The 9,414-nt window shown below is 52.2% G+C and overlaps 1 protein-coding gene across 2 annotated transcripts in view; it reads right to left on the bottom strand.

Moving 5' to 3' along the window:
• Window positions 1-1,055: 1,055 nt before the first annotated feature.
• LOC107188975 (semaphorin-1A) overlaps window positions 1,056-9,414 on the bottom strand; it is a 124,179-nt gene continuing 115,820 nt past the window's right edge. Inside the window, exons 3-9 of one of the 2 annotated variants that reach the window (XM_015577385.1) lie at window positions 7,527-7,936; window positions 3,843-3,931; window positions 3,323-3,464; window positions 2,638-2,986; window positions 1,938-2,554; window positions 1,647-1,857; window positions 1,056-1,567 (exon numbers count right to left, since the gene is read on the bottom strand). In XM_015577385.1, the coding sequence (XP_015432871.1) occupies window positions 1,294-1,567; window positions 1,647-1,857; window positions 1,938-2,554; window positions 2,638-2,986; window positions 3,323-3,464; window positions 3,843-3,931; window positions 7,527-7,936 (2,092 nt within the window). In that variant the 3' untranslated portion in view covers window positions 1,056-1,293. The remainder of the gene's footprint in view (window positions 1,568-1,646; window positions 1,858-1,937; window positions 2,555-2,637; window positions 2,987-3,322; window positions 3,465-3,842; window positions 3,932-7,526; window positions 7,937-9,414) is intronic. The other variant, XM_015577386.1, reaches the window with a different exon arrangement.

The raw sequence follows: 9,414 nt of genomic DNA, 5'->3' as shown, positions 1-9,414 counted from the left end.
GCGATTTTACGGGAATTACGAGCTAGTGTGTTTATGGCACGATGCCGCGATTGAACGTTCCTTTTTCCATTCCTCTCATGTGCTATCTTTTCCATCTCGTGAGAGCGACCGAACCGGGTCGTGAGAAAACAACGCCGCGATTCAACGCGTGGATGTCCCGAAATATCGTGGCACGCGGCAGTATTACGCGTACAATAATGGCACTGTCGATCACTCGCTAGTTTTAAATATTACAACATTAGAAAAATCGCAACGCGAGTCCCGACGATAGTCTCTTTTAATTGACTTCACACGAGAAGAAACCTTGTCGTAATACCACACGCGCGTTAAAATCGGGGTTAGGTCCGATCGGATAAAACGGCGGAGATCGCGACGTTGCGACGCGGCTCGTGTTGTTACGGCTGGATGATCAACGCCGAGTAAACGCTCGTTTTTCATTCGCTTCGTTCACCGACTCGAGACTACCGTACTCTCCTCCGAACAGGGAACACGAAGAATCCTCGTCGTAGACCGTGAAACACGTCGATCGAACGATCGACGCGTGAAATATCCGTGCGGGAGGAGAGCAATCGTCTCGGTTTTCTTATCTCGGCCGCGACTCTCCCCTAGGTGCCGTCTCGGCTATCTCTAGACTCGATCGACACGCATATTTACCGTGTATCGTTTACGTATGCACGCGTCAGCGGCGATTCCGACGCGACGCGGTCTGAAACGCAATCGAGGACCAAGCGACGATGAACCGCAAACTAGCACACGCAACGAAACCGCGGACAAAAACAGGGAAAGTCGGCGGCGGTGGCGGTGGCGGCAGCGATGCGGCCGCTAGAGATGCACGTGCCCATGTTTTCCTTGGCTGACCTCGAATACGCTGTGCTATACAGAATCGGCGGAACGGCCAGCGGACCCATAGAACGGTGTCCCGGCAGCTGGCGTCGCGTAACAAGAAGCGGTGTACGACGGCGGCGGTGACGAAGACGTCGACGCTCCCGCCACCGCCGTCGCCGACGCCGACGACGACGACGACTATGACCGGTAGATGAAACTGCAGGGCGGCGTCGGCGGTGGCGGCGAGCCGCCGGTCATCGCGATCGGTACGAGGGTGGGCGAGGGCGACGAGGAGGGAGGCGACGGGGAACTGGACGAGACGCTCGACGGCGGCGAGGGCGACTCTAGCGTCCTCGGGCCGGCTAGCTCGCGGTTCGATTGTCCCCCGGACGTCACAATCGCGTTACGACGATTGCGCGCTGGCCGTCCTAGGCTCCGGTGACGGCCGCCTCCCTCCTCGCTCGTTTCTCAGAGATAAACCTTCTTCACGCTGCGGGTGGTCGCGAACCCGTCGTTGCGACGATACGCGTCCCCTTGGTGGGACCGCAGGGTGCCGAAATTGTCCCTCGGTCCGCGGAAACCGTAACCGTCCGGAAACTGGAACAACGTTTCCGTCGGTGTCGCGGGTGGCTTTCGCATCGTGCCCTTTGGCGAGTGTAGCTTTGGCGGTTGCGGGACCAGGACCGGTTCCGCGTACGTCACTTCCTCCTGTGGCAGTAACTTTGGCTCGGGCGCTAGCCTGCTGCAACATCAAAAAACGAAGCGTCGGATTATTCGTAACTCCGACGGAGGCCAAAACAATTACTGTTTCTCGCCCTCACCTGTTAACGTTTTGGCGTTGCTCGAAGTACTCGTATTCCGTGTCCGGGTACGGTAGATTGTCGTCCTCGTCCTTTCTGCATTTCCTGCCGCACAGGTAACCGGCCACGAAACCGACGAACAAAGCCGCCAACGCACCAGCCACCACGGCCATCACCAACGTTTCCACGGAGTACTGCGGCGGTGGCGAGTCTGCCGCTGACACCTCGGGGCCTGAATCGAACCAAAAAGTATGGGAGCTATTTACGTCGGAAGTAGCAATCACCGAGAATCGTATCGTTCCTCTCAACTACCTGAACTATCCTGCTCCTCGTCTTGCATGATGTTGATGATCTCCCCTCCCTGGCCCTCTTTACTAGGGATCATCGAGTCCTGGGGGAACTTGTTCTGATTCGCGGAAATGGCGCCGACGCTGCCTGCGTCCTTGTTCAGGCTTTTGCTCGGCGGACAGGAGGAATGCAAGCCTGTTGCGACGCTCTGCAGAAACCTGCTGGCGTCGGTGGACGCAGGACCCACCAACGCTCTGCACTTGCCCTCCATCTTGTCCCAGGCGCAATAGGGATCCTGCAGAGCCACGCATTCCCCGCACGACAAGATCCGATCGCTGTAGCACCGATGAAGCCTGAGGGCCTGTACCTGGCTGTCCGCTATCACGACCAGTCTGCCGTCCTCGAGGCCGTCGCCAGCCTGAGACGCTCGGACCACTTTAATCCCCCGGACCGGCACCGACGACGGGAACGCTTGGATCTCCTCGATCACCACCGGGCTGACCTTCAGATAAGTGTCCGCCGAGTCCGCGTTCACCGCTTTGATCACCTTCCCGTTGTCCGTGCCGATGAACAACACGTCGTACGTCTTACCGCCTGGGGTCTTCACTTGAGGATCCACGGCGATCTGCGTGAATCTGTAACTGTCGTTTCACAAGAATATTTCCACGTTAGAACGTTTCGATAAATCCTAAAAGATAATCGTTAGGGATACAAGGAATCTTACTGGAAACTGGTGCGTATAACGATCGGTTGGCCGAAGAAGCTCGGAACCAGATCGTCCATCAGGGAGTGCGTGTGAATGAAATTGAGCGTCAAGTCGGGCAACGAGCGTGAATCGTTGACGCACTGTCCGGGTCGCGGGTCGGGCACCTTGGTGTTCTGCACCGGCAGCCAATTCGAATTGATCGCGCTCTGCTCCTTGAAGTTCCCTTTGAACGTGCCCGTGATGTCCTGCAAGGAGAACGCGCAAACGGCCGAACCGCTGATGCTGTTCACCGGGGTGGTGAACGTGCCGTATATCAGTTGCGCCGACTTATTGCCGTACTGGCCCGATATCAGTTCCGTCGTTGATTCTGCAAATAACGCTCGGGTGTAATTTCGAGGCTCTTTGTTTGCGCGACCGGGTTTCGCTCGCACCCGTAGACGTTTACGAGCGAGCCGAGGAAATTTATTTCCAACGGCTGCTCTTCCCACGTCCCTCGAACGGGCAAACGCCGGTTTTTTTTTCTTTTTTTTTTTTTTTTTTTTTGAAAATCGACGACACCGTCACAGCCGCGTTCGATCTCCTCTTTCTATCGATTCGAAACGGGGGAAACCGATTTCCCGCTGAACGAACCCGGGGGGTAACGGAGATCGGTCGCGTAATCTGACAGCGTCCTCGACGGTCCAGACGAACGTATTGTACTTACGTATTTCATTGAAGTAAAAAGGGAAGTCTCCAGTGACGGAACAATTGAGTCGGGACTTTAGGAACGAGGTCCACCTATTGCGATAACGATGCGGACCACCTCGGTCGTATTTACAGACTCTCGCCACGCGAGAATAGACGGTCTGTAATGGAGAAAAAGAAAATTAAGGGTGAAAATATTCCGATCTTCTCGTTTTCAGCTCATTGCTTCTGACAGTCTTCGTATACGAAATGACACGCAATATCGCGTCCAAAAATTAAGCAGATCCGAAGAGCGACGTTTGAGAGGCGCAACGAAAAACGATCGTTCGTTGCATACGTGGTAAGGTGAAGAAAGATGGCGTGACGCCGTCGTTAGTAGGCCAAATCGACGAGGAACAACCATCCCCTCCCCGGAATTTCTATTCGTTGGAGTTCCGCGGGAACAGTTTAATCGTCGTCGATTTTCCGGTCGTTCCCCGAAATGGATCCAGGGCTCGCGAAACTAATTGCGCAATTAAGCCGGGGCGCAAACTACTTACCTTGCCGCAATTGATATATTCTACAGCGGTTTCCCGGAAGAAGAAGTAGACGAAGTCTCCCTGGGACATCGAGCTCACGAAGTTCGGCGCTGCAATTAGAATGCACATGCGTTACAAGCCCATTATTGTTATTACGTGTAGGATGCCGCGGTAAATGGCGGCCATAAAGTTCCCTTATAAATAAACGAACGTGATAACTAGCCCGCGCCGGAACAATGGATGCGGCGTAATAAACCCACGCAGATAACGGCCCCGTTGCTGGCTCGAAAGTAAGACCCTCGGTTCGTCTAGCTGGAAATATGCTGGTTCGCGAAAAACGCGACGTCCACGCGATTCGACGAACCCGAAGTACTCACTCGAAAGTCGTTCTTAACACTAGAACTACCAACGATAAACGCATATCTTTTTCGATCGATCGATAAGTATGGCGAACTTTTGAAAATATTCCGCGCGACAGCTTCTCGACGCGGCCGACTGCACGTAACGTTAACACATAAGAACCCTTTTATTTTCTCGGTTATTTGAACGGCGTCGCGGGGGTGAAACGACACGGCTCGACGGTTCTCTCTTCGGCCTGTCTCTTCTTTCCTCTCTCAATTGTTCCGCCCTCTTCTCCCCACGTTGCCGGCGTATTCGTTCTCCCTCTCGGTCGCGTCGCTCCCACTTGTCGCGCACAACCACCCGATAAAGTGGGAAAACTTTATCGATTTATTAACTTGACAGGGTTTTCATAAGCTTCTTAGGATTCATAAAGTAATATTAATCTCGGTCGGGCGCGTAGGTATATCCGACCGAGCCGACCGTGCTCCAAGCCCCATAAATTTATACTGTCGTTTTCCTCTCCCTCTCCGCGCTCCTCGTCTCGTTCCCGCGGCCTCCTCGGCCACGATCCATCCCGCCGTTCCACCTCGTCGTCCAGCTGTCTTTCTTTCGCGGCGCATTTAACTTGCGCCCCCATCCAGACAAAGTGCCGGCGGAATTCTTTGTGGTGGACCAGTCGAACGAGCCAGAAGAACCGATGGAGGAGATCGAGAGCCATGGCCCTTCTTTCGGTTCTTTTTATTTTCAGGCACAGGTTCTTTCCACGATTAGAGAAATGTTCAACGTTATCTCACGGACGAGTTATGCCCTCGGATGAAATCGACGAGGTGCCCCATCGATCGAGTCCGATGGATGCGACAGGGATAAGATCGCGTAGATCGAGACGTAGCGCGTCCTCGAAATAATAAGCTGTCTAGAAACCGCAACGATCTCGAAATTATTCCGAACCAGAAACGAAAGTTGAGCACGCCGAAGATTATCGAAAACTTTCTGAACGAAGGATACCATATACATATAGAGTAGGAACGAGGAAGGAAATGGAAAGGAAGAGGGGGAGAGAGAGTGAGGGAAAATTGAATTTTCAACGAACGGAGGGAAAATCAATATTATCCAGCGGGTGGGGGAAACTTGATTAGCGCTCGTACACCGTTCAATTAAAATACTCCGGTGGACGAGTCAACCCCTGGAACAAGGTGACGTATCAATTTTATCGCCCCTCTAGGTCCCCAACGACCGTGGAGGAGACGTTTCCAGTTTCCGTGGAACGTAACGCCAATCGATTCCGAAACGTCGAGGCGAACTTTCTTAAAAATTACTATTCGTACGTGTCGCGGGTCTCTGTCATCCCTCGCTATCCGGCCTATAATTCTTTCCCGGCGGGGTCTCGATCCCGAATGAAATTCGACCTTTCGGCAAATTCGCTGGGGAACCGTAACTCAGACCGCCGTCTCGTTCCTTGGCCGACGTTACCATTTTTTTTTCGGGTTGATCGCGAGAGAATCGTATCTCTATGCTGTCCTCCGTACGGAGCATCGATGGGACCACCGGAATATACGGTGGAATCGTCCGATAAAACGGTTAATAATAACAATCCGCGAACAGGAGTTGTTCGAACAGAAAGTCTTTTAGAGCACAGGTGAATAGAGAGAGAGAGAGAGAAAGGATCGGGTGGCGCGTGTTCTTTGATCCGGATTAAAATCTCCGATCGACGACAGAACGGGGACGTATTTCGTCGAGTAGCGAGCGTTGCTTTGTCGTTATTACACAGATATGGAAGGGCAACGCGGAATAATCTCCGTGAGCGCGAATTCTGCTAGATCCACGCACACGCACGCCAGTTAATCCCGGAATTACGCCCGTGTGGATTAAAGCCGGCACGGCTCGCACGGTCGTTACCACCGTGGCCGATCGCTGCGCGACGTTTCCGAGTAATTTCTCGAACCGGTGGCTCCGAGCCAGGATTTTCAAAGTCGAGAGAGCTGGCCTCCTCCGCCTCCTCTTCCGCGATTGCTCTGGAACTTCGTGTAAACGGCGAATCGAACGGCCTAGGAGGCGGTCGAACTTTCGCGAACGACGGGGCGGACATCGCGAACGTCTGTCGAAATCATTGGCCCGCTACGGACTCGGACCATTACGATACAAATAGTTTGCGCAAACGATGCGTAAAACGGACCACGGATAATAGTGGTATGTACACTGGCTCGCAAAGAAAATTGTCCGCTACCCTTGGTTCTTATTCGTCATTGCAAAATCCACTAAATACTTTACTTATTGTTATAAAAGATTACTAGAAAATAGAAGGATTTATGGAATAAGGACCAAGGAACGATGTTATAGTGGTACGTAGTATATACAGTAAAAATGGTCACACTAAAAGTCGTCCACCTGTTCTTATTTATAAAACTTAAACATTAAAAACTGTGTAAATCTGATATTTTGTTGGATGGCCTCTACTATTTTCTACAGCTTTTAATCTACTAGAAATCGACGTTTATATATTACATTTTCTAAAGAAAATTAAAGAAAGAAAGGTCGTGGACGATTTTCAATGCGAGCCACAGTAGGCACGATTTATCGTACACTAACTTGAGCAACATTAAGTTGTTTAGACCGTTCGAAAGACAGTTGCAAAGTTCGTGGCGCTGTTGTGCGCAGTACGGCATGCTAAAAATCTGTCTCTGCAACTGGTACAACTACAAGTACGATAAATCGCATCGTCCGTGGTTCGTGGATGATCGCGAGACCAAACAAGAACACTTGGCTCGATCTAGTCTCGAATCGACTGTCTCGTTGGCTGCTGTGGAACGATTTCGCGTAACCGTTCCTCGAGGAATTTGTCCCTTAATTTAAGACCGTTGGTCGTTCGCGTTTTCCACGGAGAGTGGAAAGTTTTCGGACCGTTATACGACGACCACGGAAGAAGTTTAGTATACCCGAACGATAAATTGCTTCGAACGAGCGTGCTCCACCGACCTCTTTCCCGCTATCAAAAACACTCCAGCTGTTTACTCTCCGTGCCCATCGAGCCCGTGTTACCCTTATTTCAATTTTTAATCGCGCCTTAACATTGACGTTTCCGCCGTCGATTCATCATCCCCCACCACCCCTTACCTATACACGTTTCACATTGACAACGGTCCCTCGGACAACGGTCTCGAAACTTCGTTCTTTTATGTCAAATACGTTTCGACGGGAACACACGTCGTTCCGTCGGTTCACGATTACGACTCCGACAGAGTCATCGAATTTACTCGGCGACTCGTTCGCGTTTTTTCGTTCAAACGTTCCCTTCGTTTTCTTACGGTCTTCATAGGTCGCGACGTTGCTACGCGAACGAAACGAGTCTCGTACGTAATTACTCACCGTTCAGGCTCTTCGAGTCGTACTGCTCGGTCTGCAACGGCTCCCTGTAAATGATGGGGTCCATTCCCGCGAAATCGGCGACCGTGCCGGTGTAAAGTTCCCCGTCCACGTAGACGAAGGTGCTGTTATGCCGGGGATCGTACGGGCACATCGCCTGGCCCCCCTTTTCCTTCAGGATCGTGTAATTGCCCACGTGAACCCCGTAATCCCGACACATCGGCTTGAACGCGTTCGTCGCGCACACCAGCAACGTGTTCGCCTCCGTTTTCACCAGGATACGAATATAATTCTGGCAGTTCTCCTCGGGCGTGCCTTTAACCAGGCACATCTTCACGTCACTGTCGGTCGAGTACCAAGTCAGCCTTTGCTGCTCGGTCAGATCGGTCAGGCTCAGATTGTGCACGAGATTTCTGAAACGGGAAGAGAAGAGGTTTGCCTGGAGATTGAACGTTTCGAGGGTCGGGACGGTTCTCCTTTGTGCGTGGACGGTCTTTTCAATGTTAGCTGAGTAGCTGGAGCGCGGTTTGTCAAATGGAGGAGCAAGGAGGATCCTGGAACCGAGGCACGGCGGGTTCGATAATCGCGCGACGGTCGCTTTGTCTCTTGGCGAACGGAATTTTCGCCGGAGGATTTTCACTCGGCTACTTTGTCGAAAGACTCGGCGAACAGGAAAAGCCTCGTTCGTCGATATAAATATGTATACATATTCTCTTTCGGAGTAAAGGCGACGCGTCCGTTCGGCAACGAACTCCATAATTTTTGCCCGACAAAAGAATATTCCTGGACGCGCATTAATCACCCCACCAACGAAAGTCTTTTCCGTTCTTTTACTTTTCTCGCTTATCCGACGCGGATCCTTCGATATCCCGGGAAAACGCAGCCCACCCCCGCAGTCCCATCGCGTCGAATCGACGATGAAAAGGGTCGATCGAAAGATCCGAACGGTGGGAACCGCGGAGGATTCGAGCTGCGCCCCGGATCCGTTTATTACAAACGGAAGAGGATTTATGGCCCCGCGACTCGAGATTAATATTCCTGGGTCGAATCTCCCGTTGCCCATTTCCCGTGTTGCCCCGCGAGCATTTTCAACCGTGCGCGACTTCGACGACGATTTAACGTTCCCCGAAGCGACGGTGCCATTTCGCCGGGCTCCGAACAATCTCGGCCGCCGGGTCGGGACCAACGTCGAGCATCGAGCAAAAACCGAACCCGGCGACCCGGCAAATCGATGGAACAATTAGCGTAACTCGAGCCACGACAAGCCCGACGTTCGTCGCCACGCTACTCCGACCGGTTTGCGCCAATTCACGCGACCCCCTGCACGACCGAATTCGCTCCCCCTTCCTCCGTTTGAGCACCAAGCTAAATCGATTCGATTCGATTCCAGCGACCTCGCTCTGCAAACGAGTTTCGATCGAACTCTCGGGAAAGCGGAGATTTCGCGTCGAAAGATAAAAAAAAAAAGAAAGAAAAAAAACAGGAAGCACGGACGAGATGAATTACGCCTTCGACCTAAATGCTACGCGAAGGAAACGCGTTCCTTCTCCTCGGATATCCGTGTACCATTCTCCGCATCCGTATCTCGCGTTTTAATTACGAGTAACGTCTTCCTTATTCCGTGGGTGGAGGAAGTTTCTTTTTCTTTTTTTTTTTTTTTTTTTTCAAAGATCCGCCGGCAGAAAATCGGGTTGCTCGGTGCCTCGGGTTCGAAGGCTCGTAAAATAAAGAGTACAAAGAAGTTTCTAAATAAAGTTCGACGATCTCATTAACAGGGAAGAACAGCGTTCCCGTGGCCGCCCACGGAATTCAGCGGCGCCACGTTGGAGGAGCAGAGAGAGAAGGAGCCGGAAAAAGACGAAGGCGGATAGAAAGTCCGTTGGAAACGAGC

The sequence above is a fragment of the Dufourea novaeangliae genome, unplaced genomic scaffold (assembly GCF_001272555.1).
Source record: "Dufourea novaeangliae isolate 0120121106 unplaced genomic scaffold, ASM127255v1 scaffold125, whole genome shotgun sequence".
In the NCBI taxonomy this organism is placed as follows: Eukaryota; Metazoa; Arthropoda; class Insecta; order Hymenoptera; family Halictidae; genus Dufourea; species Dufourea novaeangliae.
The sequence above is the reverse complement of the archived record's forward strand: the minus strand, read 5'-3'. Positions and strand labels throughout refer to the sequence as shown.